At 49.5% G+C, this 21961-nt stretch overlaps 6 protein-coding genes across 6 annotated transcripts; 2 read left to right on the top strand and 4 right to left on the bottom strand.

The window, feature by feature from the left end:
- Nucleotides 1-2340: 2340 nt before the first annotated feature.
- L3040_006022 (uncharacterized protein) lies at nucleotides 2341-2868 on the bottom strand (the record flags this gene model as incomplete). The annotated part of the gene is made up of 5 exons (XM_007294085.2): nucleotides 2341-2470; nucleotides 2521-2611; nucleotides 2658-2687; nucleotides 2743-2769; nucleotides 2817-2868. The coding sequence occupies 5 exons, from the start codon at nucleotides 2866-2868 to the stop codon at nucleotides 2341-2343; spliced, it is 330 nt and encodes a 109-aa protein (XP_007294147.2).
- Nucleotides 2869-3762: 894 nt separating this feature from the next.
- Nucleotides 3763-6059, top strand: L3040_006023 (uncharacterized protein; the record flags this gene model as incomplete). The annotated part of the gene is made up of 2 exons (XM_007294084.2): nucleotides 3763-4881; nucleotides 4929-6059. The coding sequence occupies 2 exons, from the start codon at nucleotides 3763-3765 to the stop codon at nucleotides 6057-6059; spliced, it is 2250 nt and encodes a 749-aa protein (XP_007294146.2).
- A 6482-nt stretch (nucleotides 6060-12541) lies between these two features.
- L3040_006024 (uncharacterized protein) lies at nucleotides 12542-13459 on the bottom strand (the record flags this gene model as incomplete). Its single annotated transcript, XM_007294082.1, has 1 exon — nucleotides 12542-13459. One exon carries the CDS (start codon nucleotides 13457-13459, stop codon nucleotides 12542-12544), a length of 918 nt encoding a protein of 305 aa, XP_007294144.1.
- A 1288-nt stretch (nucleotides 13460-14747) lies between these two features.
- L3040_006025 (uncharacterized protein) lies at nucleotides 14748-15439 on the bottom strand (the record flags this gene model as incomplete). Its single annotated transcript, XM_066156176.1, has 3 exons — nucleotides 14748-14975; nucleotides 15108-15347; nucleotides 15410-15439. The coding sequence occupies 3 exons, from the start codon at nucleotides 15437-15439 to the stop codon at nucleotides 14748-14750; spliced, it is 498 nt and encodes a 165-aa protein (XP_066011265.1).
- A 1714-nt stretch (nucleotides 15440-17153) lies between these two features.
- Nucleotides 17154-18701, top strand: L3040_006026 (uncharacterized protein; the record flags this gene model as incomplete). Its single annotated transcript, XM_066156180.1, has 4 exons — nucleotides 17154-17192; nucleotides 17380-17398; nucleotides 17484-17848; nucleotides 18198-18701. 4 exons carry the CDS (start codon nucleotides 17154-17156, stop codon nucleotides 18699-18701), a joined length of 927 nt encoding a protein of 308 aa, XP_066011266.1.
- Nucleotides 18702-19432: 731 nt separating this feature from the next.
- Nucleotides 19433-21834, bottom strand: L3040_006027 (uncharacterized protein; the record flags this gene model as incomplete). Its single annotated transcript, XM_007294079.1, has 3 exons — nucleotides 19433-21183; nucleotides 21252-21569; nucleotides 21654-21834. The coding sequence occupies 3 exons, from the start codon at nucleotides 21832-21834 to the stop codon at nucleotides 19433-19435; spliced, it is 2250 nt and encodes a 749-aa protein (XP_007294141.1).
- Nucleotides 21835-21961: the final 127 nt, after the last annotated feature.

A 21961-nucleotide genomic window follows, 5' to 3' on the forward strand; every position in this document is an offset into this window, starting at 1 on the left:
GAAACACAAATCTACCTTGGCCCGATCTAATCGACGGTAGGTACGCATGCTGGTCAGACCATTCGGGATCGGACTACTGCTAGCTAGCAGAGGACTAGAGCGGACTTGCAGACGTTCTGATCCCAACGCAACTTTTCTTTTCCGGGAAAAAGGGGGCTCGAAGCATCGTCACTTGGGGACTGGGAATACGCTTGGACTGGGGGCTTTCGAACGTGAGGTCTGGCCTTACTTAGCTCCGATCCTGTGATCGACTTCCGGTGCTCACGTGCTCACGTTTGGTTCTGAGCGCAAAGACCAGATCGGGATACAACAAAGCACCTACGAGCGCGGGGACCGGACCGGATAGAAAGGCTGGTAGAGGTAGCATATGTCATGTATCCATGGGAAGTCTGGATGAAGTCCATCAGGGCTTTACTAGATCGTCATGGAGAGAGCAGTTTCTCCTGTGTATCAATACAATCAGACCTCATACCATAAAATGACCTTCATTGTATTGTGGCACACAGACAACAGAGATCGAGCAGCAACACCCCGCTTGGATGATATAGATCTCGCTCGTGACGAGGATATGTTGTCGTTCTGTATAGCGTTACATCGTCGTCGGTGGTCTCCGAAATCATAACTAGTAGTAGTACAATACGGTAGGTGAAGTAAATCAATTACTCCGTAGGGGACGGGGCTAAGAGTCGAGTCTCACATGTTCCTACGGAGAACACTTTTACTGTCGCATCTCCACGGCAGTCTATGCAGCGTTTCAAGAGATCCACGAAATATCAGACCTCCTCGTCCACTGATCCGGATGAAAGCTTCGCACTTGCAAAGATACCGATGAAACGGCGGTGGGAAATCTAATGACTCAAGTCTGGTACGAATCGTAAGAACGCTGTTAGACGATGATGTAACCCTGGGAGCTAGATGGAGTGGCGCTGGCTGCATCGAGATCCACAAGTCTTGCAGTACAGACCTACTGACAAAGTGATAGTCGTCGATATTGAACCAGGTCGCAGAGATGAGACATTCCCGGGAAAGAGGACGTACTAGAAAAGAACCTGGACTCCGGGCCGAGCAGTGAATATCGTTATCAACTACCGAAGACCCCGAACAAATGCTGGCAGATGTCGGGCAGCTGGTTCTGCATAGCGTAGGGCTTGCCTCGGAATAAATATGTGCAGCGACATCGCCCGAGATACCACCGCCTCGATGCATCTTTGACGCGGAGGAAGGCTCAAAAGAGTGCCGATATCAGCTGGCGACAGAGAGCCGCATCGATGATCGAAACGGAAGAGCAGCAGGTCCATTCGTTCGATGATCCATTCACGGGAAATAAGCCGCGGTCACCGCCGTCACGGGTATTCTTACTCTTCTCACGATGCAGAGCTCAGGCAGGCTTTGACCCATAGACGGGATGGGTAATCTGTCGTCCCGTCAAATCCTTGATATGGTATGGCCGTGGCCGTGTCTTGTTGGCTTTGGCCCAGCGCGGGCGTGCCATCAGCAGGGACGATCGAGAGGCTTGTTGTTTGTAAATATATAGTTGTAGATATATATATATATATATAGATATCCATATATCAGCTGAGTTAATAATCAATACTCGCCTGGGCAGCCTCGCTGCTTGAAGCATGAATGTCGAATAAGACAAGTACGGGAGGAACTTGCTGTTGATACAAAATGAGCGATAGTTTGTTTTTTTCGTTGCACGTCTTGCATTGACGCACCGAGGTGGATCTTACTACACAGCTCCAAGCTTCAGATATCAATCAGAATGCTGATTCGACAACAAGTTTTGCGATGGCCGAAATGTCATGGATACGGCCTGTGGAAAGATACCAGGTTGGTTCAGACTTTTTTCTCGCTTCAATGCCCGAATGCAGTCGGTCCTGAGGTCGTACCGAAGGAGTGGCATACGGAGAACCCCTGCTAAGTCTCTAGAATCCTCCCAGGCTCACAGGTTCCTCACAGGTATGCACAACATGTTGTGAGACAAATGTAAATAGTATCATGGAACTCGGGCTCGAATATTTCTGCGAGTGCATATGAAGATGAGGTTTGTAGGTAGAGATATCGGACCCGAATCCAGGAATATGACCAAGGGCTGTCAACATTCGCAAGATTATACACCTCGGCAGTACGAATATGCCAAAGAGAGAAATGGGTATTTGGTTTTTTGGTGTGTTGCTATAATAAGCAGAGCCTGGATCGATTCCAATTTATCTGGCCAGAATCGAGAGCTACGTTTTGGCCCAGATATATTCATGAAAGCTTTTCACAGTAGGAATTACAAGAACGCCATTTGTGCCTTTATACATCCTTTTGTTCTCTCCCATTTGTAGTTTTAAATCAGTCGCGGTTAGGTCGATAGGAGTCTCGGGGCATGATAATCACCCTTCGATGAGAGCGGGCAAAGGTTTCGAGAGCTTGTTGCGAGACGGTATCTGTTCGAATCATGCTGCCGATAGACATAAAGAACCTAGGATAACTGTTAATCCGTGTGTGAAGCCTGCAGAACAAGAAAGGTACCCAAAGGTTGCCCCGGATCCGATCATGTACTGGCCCAGTGTCCGCATAACTCCATTGGGTCCCGCACCAAAGCGCATAATGTTTGTTGAGCCTTTGAGAGTTAGCAAGCTATCTTTTGATTGAGAGTACCAGCATACCGAATATGAAACCAATAATAACCCCGACAGCTACAGATGAGAGCTTAGTTCAGGATTTGATCCATTTCATAGGCAAAGGACGTACTGCTACCCATCATTGCGCCCATCTTCCCTTTTGCCCTCATCAGCACAACTCTCTAGCTTCTATGATAGACTTACATTTGTCAAAGGTCGATTGGCCTCCTCCCGTATTAGCTCCTACAGCAGGCATATTGGTGAGTGGTCGTAATAATGGACGATTTGCTTTGAGTTCTAAAAAAAAAGAAAAGCGAGGAAGAAGATACTGTAAATCCTTTTGGCGCACGCGGCTGCAGCCCCCTTCTTCCGTATTCCATGCGGCCGCTTGTAGATTAAGCGCGTTGACTAGCGGCTGAAACGCTTGGACCAGGCCGACAAAGTGCGGAGAAGCGCGCAGTTGACACACGTGACTCTATCCGCATCGACTTGGGCTTCCATTTTGTCTTGCTAGCGCGTTAAAGACATTCGGTATCCTTTTGCTTCGGTTTTTAGCTCTTCTCACTCACATCCATTTCAGGTCTAGTAGAGATTCACGTGTTTGAGCGCGTGCTCGCATCCCGTTCTCGTCCCTGATAGGTGCGCCGAACCTCGCCAGTGAGACGGCCAGGAAAGGATCTCCAAACTTTCCTAGCTGGCAACTTCAACCATTCTCATCTTCACCCTCCGACACCATCCCGACGACAACAAACAATTGGCTTGCCTGCCTACCTGATACAACGCAGACACAAGTCTCTCGATTTCCTTAAGCCAGATCGACACTTAAGGAGAGGAGGAATCGTCGGCACAGGTCGGGGCGTGTGCTCACCAACATCATCCTAGGGGTCAAGGCGTTAAAGGCAACAGAGGAGCTGATTGTATCTCACAATACGGCCTAGCATCGCAGAATACACGCTCGCCTTACTCGAAGACTCAGAAGAAACTTTACACGAGCCTGCGTATTGGAAAGAAGGGATTCACAACGAAGTGCGATAAGGCTGGCGTATTGATATAGTGCATGGAGAGGTTCTGAGTCCCAAGAATTTCATCCATATTGCCTACCACGGCTCTTTACAACTCCACTTATATCGATATCCCGACGGCCTTGCAGATGACGGCGGTCGCAAATCCACCGAGTTTTCAGCAGAACAGCCGTTCGGGATGGAGTGCTAGTCAGGGAGCACTGAATGCTATGAACGCCGACGAAGTCACCCGAATGTTCATGCCACGGAAAAGCGCTCAACGAGCAAACTCCTCATCTTCCATATCATCGAATTCCTCCACCTCCTCGACTTCTACGATTTCTCAAGCATCGCCACAACTCAATGGAGTACCTATGACACCACCAGAAGATCCCAGCTCCTGGGGAACTGCGGCTCGAAAGAGGACCCAGAAAGTGGCACCCTGGGTAGCAATTAAACCAGATCCTATATCGGTGTCTACAGTGCGGCCTCAAACGATACTAGCAACAAACGGGGCAGCTACCGCGTCTCCCTCTCCAGTGGTACCCTCTCAATATAACATACAACCACCTACACAACAGCTTAATGGGGGTCGGCCTCTTGGTCCACCAATCATCGAGGGCAACCCAGTCTTGTATCTTCTCTCTATGAATGGGACCTTCGAGCGGAAAACCATAACGGTCCCCTTCTACCCCGATAGTCTACGAATAGGGCGCCAAACTAATGGGAAAACTTTACCTACCCCTTTGAACGGCTTCTTCGACTCCAAAGTCTTGTCAAGACAACATGCAGAAATTTGGGCAGATCGACAGGGCAAGATCTGGATTCGGGATGTCAAGTCTTCAAATGGCACGTTTGTTAACAATGCACGACTTTCCGCAGAGAATCGAGACTCAGAACCTCATGAGCTGCAAACACAAGATCACCTTGAACTCGGCATAGATATTGTCAGCGAAGATCAGAAAACTGTCGTACATCATAAAGTTTCTGCAAAAGTTGAGTATGCTGGATTCCTTGGGGCATCTAACAATGTTCTGGAGATGAACTTTGGAGAATTGGATCCCGCAAATGGAGCGATGATGTTGCCTTCCCAAGGCTCGCTACAAATAAGAGGGAGATCAGGTAGTGTAGGATCTGTGAACAGCCACGCTCGGTTAGGTCCACCCTCAAGCTTTGCTGGTAGTCAAATGACTGCTATGATCCAGCAACGCCCGATGAACTTCTGGTTGACCCCTGTCACAACTGAGCAAATCGTCAAGAGACTTACTGTACGTACTTCCCCTTTCTTTATCTCGACATGGCTGACAATTGAAAGCATGAAATGAGGGAGGCTCGTCTACAGACGAACGAGCTTGGACGTACTGATAGCTTTGTCGGCTCTTTATTGTCAAAGGAGGATGTCAAAGAGAACGAAAGAGAGAAAGCTCCTCTTATCGAAGCACCAAAGCTTTGCCAAATCAATGGCAATCCTGTATCTTTCCGAAACGATAGTAAACCTCGATTCTCAGACCCTCCAGCCCCACCACCGCAACAACCTCTCCCTGAAAAGCCTGATGTTGCGCGCTCACAAGTCCTCGACCCACCAGTACCTGCCCTGAAGCGGACTAATACGGAACGTCCTCGGTCTGATTCTAGTGCCTCTCCCGTTCGCCAGGAACCTACGAGCCAAATCATTACGCTGGTAGAAGCTTTAGCTACAGCGAAAAAGGAGATTGATACACAGGGTGCCCGGCTACGAGATCTCGAGGAAATGTTGCAAAAGGAACGCCAGGCACGCGAGCAAGCAGAAGAGGTCGCCAAGAGGCTCGAGTCGCGATCGGGAACGATGACGAATGGTGTAGCGACAGCAAATGAGGAAGGTTCAATCGAAGAGGAAGCCTTTGAACCACCTTCGGAACGAGCCGAGTCACCGGAGGATTTATCGATGGAGGGAGCTTCAACCCATGATACTGTTGACCCGACCGCTATCAGCGACTCGACCCTGTTACTTGAGAAAAAACTGGAGACAATGTTACAGGATATGCAACAACTACGGGATCAAATGGATTCATTCAGGCTTCGGGCCGAGATTGCTGAGTCTGAACGAGACAACGATCGCAAGACATTGGCTGAGATGGTTGAGAAGATCAGATCTGATGAAATGGCGAGACGCTCGTTGTCAACCGAGCGGGCACGATCAGCTTCCAGGGAACTATCCGCAGAGATTTTGCGAAATGGCAAGCTCGAAGTGGCCAATCTTGTGGCAGAGAAACGTAGCTTGCCGAATGGAAGCATCACGTCCGACGTAAAGGATCCCATCAAGGCGGTTGTCAGCACTCTCTCGCGGCCACCAGGTACTCCCTTATCGCACCAGGCGACCCCATATGCCTCCATGATTGGTGTTGTACTTCTTGGTATGGGCGTTATGGCGTATCTGAACGGATGGCAGCCCCCGAAAGAAAGATAGACGGGCTACCATCCTTTACTCTCTTTTTGCATCACGAAACCAAATTCGACCAGGCTAGCGAGGCCACTCATAATCTCCTTTGTCATTTCCGTTGGCGATGTAGCAGCTTTGCATGGGGCGTTTTTCATGGCGTGCACTGCGACACAAATGGGTGGGCTCGGAACTTGCATGTTGACTTTTTCTTTCGTTCCTGTTCTTTTGATGATCAGGCGTGATGGCGGTCGGTGCATTAAATTGCGGATCTGGCTGAGTGGATCGCTCAAACAGATACAGTGTGAAATTATGTCTCTATAGCGAATCAAGAGTTTGATCTTTCCTCGCCACAGCAATAATTGAAGGCAAAGTTTGACTGATCTTTCGTGCCGTACTTCTGTCTCTATGTGCCTCCCTCCCAAATATTCGAACGTAGTGAGAAAGTGATGACTATAAATCGAATGTTCGCTGCTTTTTCATGTAGTACAGAGTAGATTAGATCCCTGTCGCCCCACCACACACACACACACAATCGACAAAAAAAAACTTCTTCCATCCATCCTCCCAGAGCCGCCCCGCCCCACACCCTGACTGAATTGAAGTTAGCCTGCATGACAAAAAGCAGCAAAATCAAGTGTTTCATTGTACAAAAATTTCACATCAGTAAATGATCACTACGAGGGTCGAACTCGCGACCTTGGCGTTATTAGCACCACGCTCTAACCAACTGAGCTAAGCGATCGTGGTTTTCTTGTTGAGGTGTGCTGGTAAAAGAATTTATATTCTGTATGCAAAAATTTGCGTGTGGGGGCGGGATAATGTCGGGAGTCGTTCCTGGCCTGGTGGGAAGGGGGAACGTGATCTTGTGGGTAGTTTACGGAGACGGAACGGACGGGGTTGGACCGTTTTTGGGATTTGGAGGTGGTCTTGGTTTCGATTGATTGTGGGGAAGAGGGTTTTGCCTTTCATTTTCTATCGAGTGGGTTTTACATTTGCATGTGTGTATAGCCAGCCGTATTCTGAAGGGGAATGATATAGCCCTATCCTACAGTGAGTAGTTCTCGCCCTGAGATCTGAAATTCCTACTTAGCTGATGCAGATTCCTGCAACTGCTTGTTCCGAGTTTTTGCAACCATGTTTCAAATCCTCTGTCTTCTTCCGTGCACGTATCGATGTCTATTTCCATTTCCTACGTCATGTCCCATTTTGTGTGTCTCCAAGGCCAAGCTAGTCTTTTCATTTTTAGCATAAAATCTTATTTGGGACGGACGTCCGGACCCATCGGCTCTTGCATCTATCTCCTTTTCGTTCCTCTAGGTCTCTTCATGTTGAGTGATTGATCTGATCCCATCTTCTTCAGCTTCTCTTCTGAGTTCCTGTCGAGGGCACTGACTGCGTCAATAAGAAGAATCGTCGAGAGCAAGTAGGTTGGCATTACCGTTCTCTCCGGAAGTGCGACACTTCGTGACCAAGCTCCGGCTTTTTCTTGCAGCCCTCGCCGCTTTCCTCGTAGGAGCCTCAAGCTTCTTCCGTTTTTGCTGACTGTTGATAATAGGCCCGTGGAACAGGATTCAAAGATGTCGCCAGCGCGTTCTTCTAGCGGTGCATCTTGCTGTGCATTCTTCGCTGCTGCTATTGCGAATCGGTCACGTCTAGTAAAGTTGGTTGGCTCTTTAAAAAATTTCAGATTTCTCCTTTTGATTGCAATACGTCCAGCTGTGTTTTCCGAAGTTTCTTTCCGTATTGTTTGCCCTCTCAATTACCATGCGAGCGGCTATATGTATCTTTAACATTCTCTTCGTACTATTTTCCTCTTCTAGTCTTTAAATAAATTTTCCAGGCTTCGGGAGAGAGTAGAGCGAGAAGTGTGATACATGCAGGAATAGTAGTGTTTAGAGCCAAGACAATCATTCGAAAAGCGTTCAAATCATCGAGTATCGAGGAAAGGAAGTAGAAGAAAAGTTGAGGAGTATTCTTCGCTAGCAAAGATGTGTATTGACGATGAGATCTTGCTAACGATTTACATGTGGAAGGTACACGGTGTGATAGCCTCCCCCATCTCCTCCCTCCCCCGATTTCCTAACCGCCTCTTTTTCGCATTTCATTATCCAGCCCTGGCGACGTTGGCGCAGCTCGACGTAGCATCAGGACAGTAACAGCCCCCATTTAACCACAGAAGCAACCGCTGGGTCCGGGTGAGACGCAGTCATAGTTGCCACCTTGAGCAGCATTGCACTATGTATATTTATTAGCACGAGACTCAGCAGACTCATTCGCTATGTGAGATGGACTAACCTTTTCTTGGCAGGCTTTTACATCTGCAGCCTGGCATGCATACTGCGGCTGAGCGTACGCGGCGCTGATCAGAGCGAAGACGGCGATGATTGAGAATTGCATCTTGAGCTTTGGATGTGATGAAGAGCGAGGTTTTGGACGGTGGTAACGATAGTTTGTTTGATGTGATGGACTTGAAGTGAAGTGAATGTGAATTGATTTGATGATGGGCACAATGGGATCTTTCTCTCTATTTATGTACTCCCAGGCCAAGGCAAGATTGGGTTTACCCCTATCCCTTCCGTTCCGGCTGCTAGCCTCGCCCAGCTGTCGCAGTTATCGCCAATATTCTTCTGTAACATCTTGAACTTGTGCAAGAGATGGGTTCCCTTGTAAGCTCGGTAGCACGGTGGTTTGTCGCATCATACCCTGAAGCGGGGTTTGCGTAAATTTTCGTGCTCAGTAGGGAAGTTCGGTGGATTACCTATCAATATCGCTGAAAAAGCACCCCTTGGATGTTTTTCTTTCAAAAGGCATCCAAGTACTTCTTTGCTTACGCCAATGCCAAGATCAACGTCTTGATTTTTCCTTAAATTTTTTTTTTCATTTAATTTTTTTCTTACCGCCGCTATGCTCTTTATCAGAGTTGGATCTGAAGGCTACATACAAGTTTGTAAGCAATGGCGCTCTTAGAAAAGCGATACCAACCTTGTGATTCTACTCTAATGGATAGCCGTCGCTAACAATCATGATTGTTTTCTTCAAAAATCTGGAAACAGCTCCATTCTATCGCATTTTCTACTCTTTTCACAAAAATCAGTTACACTCGAGTCAATACTTCAGATTTACGCTTTTACGCCGTGAAAAGGGTCACCAGGGGGTTTAGAGTTGAGATTGAAAACTTTTGGCTGTGCAACTCTACTCGATGTCTTGGGGAAGGATTGATTCCCTCCAATACATACCATACCTACTCTGTAAAAACTTGACAGAATGGCGCGCGACCCGCGCTATCGACTCCACAAGATCGACGCACTGCCTGTATTCTTAATTTTGGCTCCAGCGTAGTTTCGAGATCAATTGGCCTTTTGCTCAGCAGCAGCAGCAGCAGTAGTGGTAGTGGTAGTAGTAATAGTAGTAGTAGTATTGATTTGCGTCTGGCAGACTGAAATGTAGCGTGCGCTCCTGCTGGCCTTTTGCGCAGTCAACGAACGCACTGATCAGTCAATAGACAGAGATTAGACATTAATGGCAGCGGCCCGCGCAACTCTGTGCAAGTTTTTAAGGTTGTGTTATCTCTTTACATGGGATTGAAGGGTTGAGGACCCTTGGAGAAATGGTACTGAAGAGCCAAAACAAGGGATTGAAGAGTTGAGCCCTCCCAACGTGATCCTAACAGCCCGTTCGGCTACTCCTCCATTATTCCAGTAACGGTTATTATTCGAGTAATGGACAGCTAGCCGAACGTTACTACCACGGTCTAAGGAATGACGTTCTATTAAAGTCCATCGAAGTCTACCACTTATCCGTTACTCCGATGATGGAAGGGTCTTTTGTGGGCCGATTCCAGGGGGTACAGCAGGGTGTGATAGTGGAGTACATAAGGGTTTTAAGCCAATCGGAATAAAAAAAAACATCAATCGATTCAGATTCTATCTAGTATAGAGTTGGCCTTCCTTGAGCATCGATTACAACTTGACAACGCCTCTGCAGTAGACTTTCCGGTGCCCGTCTACTCTGTACAGTCCCCCCTCCTGAATAAAAGACGGACCCAATTTAGCCTTCTAAATCGTAGAGCAATGGTTTCTGAATGGCTCAGAGCCCTGTCAACTCTATTGCACAGATTAAACACTTGCTTAAAGATGCTTTCCGAGGCTACGTCAATCGCTACGTACTCAAAAAGTTTAATGATTCAAGGCCTGATAAGAGCCCTTGCAACATTACGTATACTATCGTCTCTCATTTTGGGAGGGGGATCGTAAGTAGTGCTGGAAACGCCAAGCTTACATATATGAATCGTTGTAACGATTTCAGCTACTATTACATCGACTATACACATTCATTACATCGACCATACATACTTAGCTGCCTTAAACTTTTATTTAAATACAAGATAAATTTACTATCTTATAGCTGCGTGGCCGAACGCTATTGGCAAGGTTTAGTAGAAGTTCATTACTCGAGTAATGGCTAGTAGGTTTCGGTATTCGGGTAACGGGAAAATACTACAACATGGAGTCGTACCGAAAGTCAGGAAAATCAACGGCCGGACGGGCCAAGATCCGAACAGACGGTACTAAAGTTGCAGCAACAAGCCCCACTACCAAAGCCTCTGCGGTATCCCATTAGGGAAGAATCCCCAGAATTGCATTAATCTACTATGCTTATATCAACCGCAAGATCGTCTCGGCTCCATCTTCAACACACACGCTGTAACGATTTCGTTGATCGATTATGGCTTTGTGTACGGAGTATATTGACTGGGCTCGAAGCCAATGCAGTGCCGAGTTTCAAAAACCTGCAAATCCGAAATTTTCTTACACGATCACGTTCCGTTTCAACTCTCAATTCATGCTGCTTCGTGGCTCTCTCACGCTCGTAGCACTTCTCGCTCAGACCCGATGGTTGTTGCGCGCATCTAACCGTGATCGATGGAACGTGTGACAAAGAGCAGCTAGCCGACAGCTCACTTTAATGGCGCAGCTTGGCTTATTGGCGCAGCTTGGCTTATTGGCGCAGCTTGGCTTATTGGCGCAGCTTGGCTTATTGGCGCACGGTTAAGGTCGCACCATGTCGCGTTCGTTTTGAGTATTTTGGCACCATTCTCCATCGACTATGCCGTTCACGTGGTCCGATCAACTCTTGAAAACTACATCCTCAATCGCGCCCCCAACTTTTCAAACATTATACCCTTCAACCTTTTGAGCTAATACCATCGCCGCTTATAACAGTCTCAAAGCCTTGCGTGCCGGCTCTCCTGGTGCTAGATAGTAGTGGTCATCCTGATAAAATTCTACTTACTAATCAACGAAGCTCGCTTAAATCGATCGTCAAGATCAACACCCCGCGTTCACTCGAAAATGTATCATGATCGCCTCTCCATGACTTCGAGGAGATAAACTAATGTACGTTCGATACAGAACATCCAAAGCGTCCCATGCCGTACTCACGAATGACGTACAACTTTATAGTATGGGATCTGATCAGATGCTATGATCAATCAAGGTCTCACGCGAGAGAGTGAACTCAAGCAACCTCAGTATATCTATCCATGAAAGGATAAGTGAGTGAGCAAAAAAAAAAAAAAAAATTGGACTGACTACCAGACCTCATTCAGAGGCGTGCTTGTTACCTAATGGTTAAGCTAAGTTTGGTCATCACGTCTGCGAAAAGTTCCCAGGCGCTTGCTTACATGTAAAGCATCTCGCAGTCAGGCCTCACTCAACGTCCATCACCATCCAGCTCCATAATTTTTTTTTATTTTTGGCATGTCTGGCCGATTTCGACATCGCCTCCTTTGGGCGTGGCTTGGTTTGGTTTGTATGGTCTGGTCTTCCTCCCAAGCTCATAGGTGAGAGAGCCATATTTCGGACCCTCTTGGGATCTCAGCTCTTTTTGCCGCGTCCTGTGAAGGCCCCATCTATCACTCCCTACCAAGTCGGCTGATGAGCGTGAGCCTTGCGAGACAAAACCTTTTAAATGGGCTCACCACCCTATTCTCAGGGTTTGAAAGGATTGGGGGTGGGCAGGTGCTCGGGTTTGTAGACGCTATGTATGATGATGGCTCAGGACAGGACTTTGGCCCGTGGGCAGCGGGGTGATTGAAAAGCTTTTGTTCGGCCTACTGGTCGTAGCGTCAAGGACTATGGTATACTTTGAATACATATTTTCGAATCGCTCTCAGGTACTTATGCTAGTTTTAATACTCTGACTCCATCTCCAAGGTCAAGAAGACTTGTCAACGTATGGTCTGAACACTACAATTACTCCTTGATGCTTGGAGGATTTTCAACACTCATCGCCAACCCCATGCCCGGCCCATCGTCTTCTCCAAATGTAACCCGATCGAAACCTATATTCCTCATGCTGATGTGCATTACCCGTGACCCTGGATAGTAGCCGCTTGAGTGACCAAATAATTTACGGATACAGGAGTCTATAAAGCTTCCAGCCTTCAGGCTGCTTGTGCTCGCTCCATCAAGTCTTGCATTGTAAAGGCATGTCCTCCCTCCGCATCATCAATCCAGGGCATACAGAGTATAGGTCCAATCCAGTTCAGGCCGGCCAGTGGTGAGCCCCGAGAGCTTAAGAAACCTTGGAACCTCCCTGAGTTTTGCCCCCTGTACTGCCCCAGCATGTGCCTCATCGTTAGAATCTTTGGGTATGTGCCAGAACAGGACCTTCACGCCCTTCTCCGCAAGCCCTTTAATCTCCCGAAGGAACAACTCCCATAGGTCGCGATTCTGTACCGGCTGCTTCTTCGACGTTTTCCAACCATTTCGCTCCCATGAACTCACCCATTGTGTTGCGGCATTCACCGCGTAATGCGAGTCCGTCGCAATTACTATCTGGCTCCATTCCTCTCCATGCCAGGGATGGAACTGTAGAGCACCGATGACTGCGCGAAGCTCCGCACGCTTACGGGTTTGCGCTTCTACAGTTCCATGTGGACCCATATTCTCAAGACGGAAGGCCACTCGTCCGTAACTGAGAGGCTCGCCTGGACGGATGACAAACGCACAGCCGGCCATTGATCCCGTCTTTTTGTTGTCCAGGCAAGCTCCATCAGTGTAGATGAGGATTTCCTTGGGGTTCGACTTTCGGACAAAGCGGTGGAAGGATGAGCTTTCCCCATAGGTGAAGAGGGTAAGGGGACAATCGCTGGCTAGAGGAGGCTGGAATCGGACCGGGAGGCTTTGAGTGGCAGATGAGGTATCGCTGGGAAAATTTCCTTGACCGCTGGTACTGGCTGTGGATGGCTTCTTGTTGTCCTGATCATCCTGTCTTGGAGGCGTTTGAAACTTCTCTTCCCTCAATTCATCTAGTATGAAGCTGTAATCAACCATGCAGCGCCCGCACAAGACGAGCCCATGGTACTTGCAAACAAGAGATCCGTCTGCTCTCTCCACTGGGGTCCCAGGTCTCCCTGAAACCATGTCGAAGTCTTCTTGTTTAACTTGGGATGTGTTGGTATCCCAGGTAGGTGGTGGGGATGTTGCAAAAGAACACTTTGGTTGGAGTCGGCGATGCGTATCCTTTTAAGTGTGAGAGGAAGGCGCTATGTGAGCACGTTCTAACTACAAAGAGAAGCTTCAAGCAGTGAGGGGAGGCAAGAGCCGTTTGAAGCTTTGAAGGTTGCACAGAGCAAGGTGAAGTCTTGTAAGTTGCAACTCCATTTCTGGGTTGGAGGCAGGTACTAATTTGAAATTTGACCGATGGCTGTAAATTTGCGCTTGAGATTGAGCATGCGTTTTTGTATTAGGTTGAGGTTTCTCTTGCAAACGGATCGATACTACGGATACCCGTTCCCATTAACCCCCTTCCGTCCCCTGAAGTGAGGATATATTTGAAGTGTAAAGCAATAAATTTTTGGAACTCTGTCCGAGGAAGGGCATACCGTAGTATAAGTTGGCTGTATAATAAAAGAAAATCAAAATCTCAAGCCTCTGAGCAGATTGCCTTCAGCCATCCACGATGTTTAAAGCTGATTAAAACGATTTTACAAACACACTTCTGGCATTAGGCCTGTTTTAGCGTTACCAAACGCTTTTCTACAAGTACATACTTGGAAGCTAGGTCTGCCTTAGACTAGCCAGCTTCCAAAATCTCCATAGATTTCCAAGATTCCAAAGGCACTAACATACATTCACTTGTAAGCCCATCCATTTCAAAATTCAAAGAAGAAACGTCTTTTGAGTGTTTGAAGATTCGTAAGGGAAATCCGTAGGCCAGCCGGCAGGGTCCGAAATTGGCCACACTCGGGCCACTTGACAAACGCTATCGGCGCTAAGAGGAATGCCTTTTTGTTTGTTGAAGTCGAAGGCCATAATGTTCTGAGGGTACTGAAGATATGGAAAAAATAGGCTGGTGTAGGTAGCTATGTCCTCAGTAGGAACTCCCCAGTAACAGAGTGGGAGAGAAAGAGGGAGAGAGAAACGCCAACTGTCGTTTGCAAATAATACATAACGAAAAATGGAAATGATGAGGAAATCTCTATTTCCTAGATAAGGGTTACATTTAAGCCTTATGCGAGTTTTTATTTTTGCTTTTGGCCTTTTCTTCTTCTTTTCAACAATCAAATTCTGTATTCTGTTTCTGCTGTGGGTTTGAGAGCGGGAAGAAGAGGAAGAAGAAGACAAAGAAGTATAAAATAATTAAAGCGTGGATTCTCTTCATTTCAGTATGATTACTTAACTCATGCTTAAGGAATAATCGGGTATTTGGTCACTCCTTCGTGGCCCAAGGCCCCCTCTTCGGGTCATCGAAATCCGTACTCTGGGCCAGCGCCTCCCACTTCCCGACCAGCCGGAGGTTCTCCTCGCACTTCTCCCGGATCAAGTCCGCCGCGTCGCTGCCCACGGAGACCCGCGCCGGGAGGAGCTTGCCGGCGGCCATGCCCTCGCCTCGCAGGACGTCGAGTATGCGCTTGATGCCGAGCTCGGGGTTACCCAGCTACACACACAGACACAAGCAAAAGTAGGCAGCCGCTGTCCACAAACATAAGGTCTAGGTTGAGACTTGACATGGCGAAGACAAAAAAAGAGAAGGAAGCGAGGGGTAAGAAAAGAGGAGATGAAAATACACCTGGTTGCCATCCATCTCCCCATTCCCCTCCGCCACTATCCGCACCATATCCTTGTAGTCGTCTACGACGATGACCTTGCTGAGATCTGCTTTCACCCGGCCCGGGTTGATCAGGGTCGTGCGGAAGTGTCCCATGTCGAACGAGACGACGCGGATCCCGCATTGAGCGACCTCCTCGCGCAGGGTGAGCGTGTAGGCTGTGAGCGCGTATTTGCTGACGGCGTATGGAATGGCGGCGACCTCAGTGTAGGAGCAAAGGGTTCAGTTCAGTCCAGAGGGTGCGAGTGGAACAGGCTCTTGACTATTGTATTTGAGGGCTGATAGGGGAGCATTGACACCTGAGAGGGGATGGATCGGGGTTGAGATGTGGCGGGAATGAACAGCTGACTTACTACCGTCGAGAGTTGGTAAACGCGATACTGCCTGTCCTCCGGACGCGAAACGGCAGCAGCGCGGTGGTTACGGCCACTGCGCCGAAGAAGTTCGTATTGAGCTGCGCCGTGTACGAATCTTTACTGAATACACACCAGTTGTCAGCATGAATATTTCAGCCCGTGTCTCTTTCTTCAATCCTAATCTCTCTTTTCTATCCAAACCATCGAAACTCACTTCCCCCTCCACCACCCACAATACCAAACGGAATCGAGCCGAGACGAAAATCAAAGGAGAAGGAGAAGGAGAAGAAAAGGAAGAGGAAGGAGAGTGAGAAGGTATGGAGAGTAAATACTCCAAGTACTATACTCACAGGCTTAACGAACACACCACTCCCGTAGGAAACTCAAGACAAAGCCCTATTCTCGAACGCGTACTTATACATACCCCTTTGTATATATCTCTTTAATCACAAGAAACTGTACACTGTAAACTGCAGCAATACTATGTAGTACGAAGAAGTTGATTCAAGCTCCCAGCCCAGCCGTCAATCCAGACATATCAAGCTTCCGATTCGCAACACTATAAAGTTCCGGATCCATCCCGTCCACGAGGTGAAAAACCAACTTAATTAATACAAGATGAAAAAACCCTTACTAGGCGCAGAAAATCATCTTGTGCTAGTAGTACATTCCGTGCGTAATACAACTCGTATCTAGGTAGTACGTAGGGCTCACTTATGATTCAGCTCACGCGCCAGCTTGTAGTCTGTGAGTACTGAGTTCGAGTTCGACGTTCATGATGCCAACGTGCATATTCAGTATGTATAAAAATATGCAGATGACCTCTGGATCTGGTCTCCGCTACTGAAGAAATGGACAGAAATAAGTAAGAGAAGAGAAGAGGTCCTCAATTCGAGGAGACAGTCATCCTATAGCACCCCAAGTTGTAGAGGTTGGCAGTTAGCAGCTGAGGCGGTGGTACTTGTTGCGTGTCTGGGAGAAATCGCAGTTCTGAAAGAAATAGGCGAGGTGGCGAGGTTGATAGAGGTTGTAGATTATGTCAGCAAGTGCTTAGTAATCATGATCTCGGTCTCGTAAGCAGAATATCTCGTAAGCAAGCAGTCAAGTGACGGAAAGATGTGTCAGCAAGGCCCACCCCCACCCCACCCCCATCCCCACCCCCTTTTGAGTACAGACGGGTAGTTCTTATTAATCACTTGTTACGTCTCCTCGCTATAGGATGGTATACGGATACATGGATTTTGGCACGTATACGGATTGATAGATACACTGGCTTCTATTTCTATTGATTGATCTATCTACCTTATCTACCTTACGCCGTACTTACCTCCAGTACCTACCCCTAGCTGCACCTACCTGCCTACCTGCTTACCTACTACCTACCTACCTACATACCCACCCCTACCCCCTACCCCACCCCTCGCCTGCTCTCCGCCGCACCCACTGAGTGCCATCACGTGATCACATCGGATGAAATCATCTGGGCCGTCAACTCGACCAAACCAACCAACCCGGCTCGACTCGGCTTCACCACGAAATAAAGTGATTCGGCGCCTTTCTTGGATTGTTATGCTCAAGGAACATTCAAACCGATATTCACGTACCGTCCCGTCCCGTCCCTGTCCCGGTCTTGGACCTGGACCAACCAAACATGCAATCCATAGCTCCAGCGCCTGGTCCCCCAAATCAGGTACGTCGGACGGCCCTATGGATTGGATTGATATGCGCGATGCCTTGCCCACCTCTTTGCCCTCACCTCCAAGCCCATATAACCACGGGCAATCCAATCATACCGTCGTCGCGTGTCGGCCGTCCACTCGATCAATTCCACACAGCCCGTGGCTACCCATCAAAAGCTGACTGACTCTCCCTCACAGGAATTGAATGCTGATAATGGTAGCTCCGTCCGCTCCATCGGCCCTCCCCCTCCCCCTCCCTCTCCCAGATCTACCTGCTGACATGATGTTCGCGTCGGTGCCAGACCTGAGAGCCCAGCTGGCGGCCGTCATAAACATTAGCAAGCAGGACCAGCAAGAGGGACACCAACAGCAACACCAGCAGCAACGCCACCAACATCATCAACCACAACAACATGCCCACCAAGGACCTCCTCATGGCTACAGCGACGTGCACCACTCCAGCAGCGCCTCTCCCCACGACCACGACCACAACATCGACCCAGCCATCGGCGGTGGGCCCGGCGGTATGGGCATGAGCATGGGCGCTGGCCGAGAAATTCGGGATGCGAACGACAGTGGCGGCGACGACAGCCTGGGCGACGGGCGTAGGGGCGGCAAGCGCGAGCTCTCGCAATCGAAGCGCGCTGCGCAGAACAGAGCGGCTCAGGTATGTTGGAATGATTGTGATTTTTGGTGTTCACGAAAGGTCGTCGCTTGACGGCTCGTTAAACTTTGCCTTTACCTACTTAACACCGTCTGCTTTGTCAATTCTCATGTCATCAACCCCTTCCGCCCGCTTCATCACCAGCTTACGTAACATCTATTTGCTGTACATCTATGTACTTGATTAGTAGACTTGATTACCCTCCTTTCTCTTCTTTTCCTCTCCTTCACTTCCGTTGCCTCTATTTCGATCGCGTCGGTTCATTCTGTATCCCTTAACATCATTCATTTCACTTCAATCTACTACCCTCTCTCATACTTCTACTATCACTAGCACTAACACTCCCCCCCAGCGCGCATTCCGCCAGCGCAAAGAAGGCTATATCAAGAAACTCGAAGAGCAAGTCCGCGACCTCCACTCCCTCGAAGAATCCTTAAAAGTAGTACAGGCAGAGAACTACTCCCTGCGCGAGTACATCATCCACCTGCAATCGCGCCTCATCGAGTCGCAGGGCGAGTACCCGCAGCCGCCGCCAAACGTGAACCTTCACCACCCACAGCAGCAAGTGGCTCCTCCTCCACTACAACCACTGCGCCACGAGGGCGCGCCCATGGCCCCCATGGCCCCCATGGCGGCGCTACAGGCGAGTGCGGCGCAGGAAATCGCTGCCGCGAGTCTGCAGAGCCAGAGTGAGAGTTTGAAATACGAGCACGAACAGGAGCAGGCGGGTCAGAGACCGTACGAGGATGATGGGGGCAGTAATAAAGGGTACAAGCATAACGTCGAGCAGGCGGCCGATGACGAGATGAGGGCGCAAATGCAGGCCGATGGGCTGCCGACGAGCATGGCGATATGATGTAGGAGAGACAGGATGGGTGGGGGGTTGCGTCTGTCTGTCTGTCTGTCTGTCTGCTTGGTCTTGAGGCTTTTGGCGTTCGAGGATGGGCGAGCGGCGTTTAGCGGATCAAGGGCAAGTCGGCACTGCTCGATCGATCCCATGAAGTCATGAATGATATTCGGCGTTGAGTCTGCTATTGCTTTACCTACCTACCTACCTACCTACCTACCCCCCTTTTCTTCAACCATTGCGGTTTCATGGCGAGTATCCTAGATATGGATGCGAGACAGACGAGATATGATATGATATGCCATGCTATTGCTATGCTATTGCTAGCGGCACATCCACACCCACACATGCCTATACGGACTACAAGGGGACGAAAACCCGCCTGACATGACGTGACATTACCGAAAGATAAACTATCTATCTATCTCCCTCTTCCCTCTTCCCTCCTCCCTCCTCCGTGCTTGCTTGCCATGACATTTGAATCGCTGCTTTCCCTCCAACCCACTCCACTCCTATAGTTTACCTACCAAAATCTAGACTCGGACTCGGACCCACTCGATAATGGTAATGAACAATAGACGAATAGATGGGATGATGTGATATTCCATTGCTGTGGCTGCTACTGCTGTTACTGCTCTAGCTAGCGAGTTAGTTGACTGAGTGAGTCCGTCTCTTTATTCATACATACATCCATCTTCCTCCTAGCCAACTCCCATCCTTACCCCCTCCCCTTCAGCCTTTTAAGAGTACGCATTCCCCAGCTCATGCTCTTTCAAATACTCCGCCCCCTTCTCCGCGTACTCCTCTCTCGTCACACAGCCCCTAACCCCCCTCTCACTGCCCGCCCACCTCGCCGCCCCCTTCCAAGCATCCATCACGGCGTCCTTCGCCCGCCTCACACCCAGCTCTGCCTCAGCCGGGAGAGAGGCCCTCAGACCCTCGCGCAAGCGTTCGTCGAAGTTGAGAAACAGACTACTGCCTCCCGTCAGGAAGACATCCTTCAGGAAGTCGCGTTGGTTCCCGACGCCGCTGAGGCGCTGCGTCAGGATGTCAGCGGCGATCTCGACGAGGCCCGCCTGGTCCAGGCCCGCGATGGTCGGCTGGAACACGATCTCCGGGACGCGGATCCGCTCCACGTTCAGGTGGACTTGGTGCACTTCCTGCTGGGACTTGGGGTCGAAGGGGCGGGGTCCGCGGAGGAAGGCGTGCATGAGCGACTTCGTCCAGTCTGACTGTGCGTCCAGTGTGTGCTGGTCCGTGAACTCCGGATCCCACTCGAGCAGCTCCTTCTCCAGGTCCTTCAGCGTCGCCCCCAGATCCTCCTCCTCTTCGTCGTCACTCCCGTCGCCAGTCGCAATCTGGCGATACACGCCCCAATCGTCGTCGTTCGCGCCGAAATTGTCGTCGTCATTGCCTCTCCTGCGCTTTTTTGTGGGGTTATCTGAGGCGAGGTTGGCGATGGATTTCATGCGTATCTGACTCGCTAATGACTTGCGATTCCCAAGGTCGGCCTTGAGACGATCACGATCTTTGAGCCTTTGGATGATCAATGTGCGCGCTGCCCGTCGTGCTATCAGCCAGCCCTCAAGATCAGTCTCCCGCTTCTCGTTATCGAGACGCTGTTCTTCCGCCACCCTCGCCTTCTCTCTCTCCTTCTCGGATTTGGCCCTCGCCCTCGCCTCGTGATTCGACTTCATCAGCCGCTGATGTCTTTTCTGCTTGAGCCCCGCCTCATCCAATTGATCATCTGCGATTTCCAGGAGCGAAAAGTCAGGCTCCTCGACTTCCTCCTCGATTTCCGGGCCGCCGACGTCCTTGGTGCGCGCTTTCCGGATGGACTTGTCGAGCTCCTTGATAATTTTATCGAGAGCAGCCTCGTCCTTTAACTCATCGGCTTCGAGGAGGCGCTTGATCTCTTTCTTGGTTTGCTCGGCGAGTTGCGATTTGAGGTGTTTGTAATAGTCCAGCTCTTGCTCCTTACGGACCAATCTTTCCAGACGGGATTTCGCAGCTTGCTCTTGGAGTCGTCTACCGCTCTCTTTCCGCTTTTCTGCGATGCGTGCTAGTTCCTCCTCGCTTTTCTGGATGATAACCTCTTCGGTGTAAGGGTACTGGATCACGTGGTCGCGGTCCTCTAGACCGGTCCAATCCAGGTAGCTCTTGAGCTCTTGGTCATAGTCTTGGGAGAGATAGCAGTGATCTCTGACCATGTACTCGGTCTGAGAAGAGTTGAGCTTGCCAGGGAAGGCAGGGTACTTGAGGCGAAGGAGCTTGAGGAGGTACTCAGCGTTCTGGGAGCCGCCCCAATTTAGACGGGTTGCCTGGGTGAGGATGGCTTTGGAATTCAGGACTGGGATGACATGTGTAGCGCTATGGGATGAGGATACTACGAGGCCTGTCTTGCCACCGTTGTAGTCATAGGAGAAGAGGGAGTCGATGCCATAAGCCAGCGATGGGGCCGAGTAGGCCTCGAATATAATCTCCGTCATACCTGTTCAACATCAGTATATGGTGAGATCCACTACTCAAAGCATACGAAACGTGTAAAAAAAAACTCACTCTTCCTCGAGTACGGCAAATTGGCCACAGCCTCCGTCATCACAATTGGCACATCAACCCCATTCTGCCCATCCACGCCCATCTTGATGAAGACATAGTCCAGCACGTTCTCCATCACGTCCCAGTTACTAACGATCCCACTGCCGGCCTCAAACGCGTTCCGCATGTGTCCACGCGCCGTCGCGTCGGCGTAAACATCCGCGCCAACGAAGGAGTACGTCCTTCCCAGCTTGCGGTCGCGGTAGCGGGAGTAGATGGGGAGGATGTTCAGGCGGGGGGAGGCATCGAAGGACCAGCCCGCTCGGGTTGCCGAAGAGCCTGCAACATAACGGAATGGTGTGAGTATTGGATCCGACAGATATGTGCGCTTTCAAGGGATAATTTTGCAAAGTTGGAACGTACCGTTATCTATCACAATCGCGGCCCTCTGCGAACCTTGGGACTTGGCCTGGCGGTATCCATCTTGCTGGACTTCGATGAATCCTGCATAATGGGCTTCTTGTGGTACGTAGAGGCGTGGTGGTGGGATGGCACTTTGTGGCTCTACTACAAGAGCTTGGGTGTCTGTCGCTGAGGGCGCCATTGGTAGGTATATTTGGGGATGGAGTCGGTGGTCATATCATGGTTGAGGTTTTTGTTTGGAGCTTTGGCCGAGAAATGCGATCAGAGTTCTGGTCTGTTCGGCAGCTAGATAGCTGCCGGTATTGATT

The sequence above is a fragment of the Drepanopeziza brunnea genome (assembly GCF_022702325.1).
Source record: "Drepanopeziza brunnea f. sp. 'multigermtubi' strain 214-2 chromosome Unknown ctg10, whole genome shotgun sequence".
Lineage (NCBI taxonomy): Eukaryota > Fungi > Ascomycota > Leotiomycetes > Helotiales > Drepanopezizaceae > Drepanopeziza > Drepanopeziza brunnea.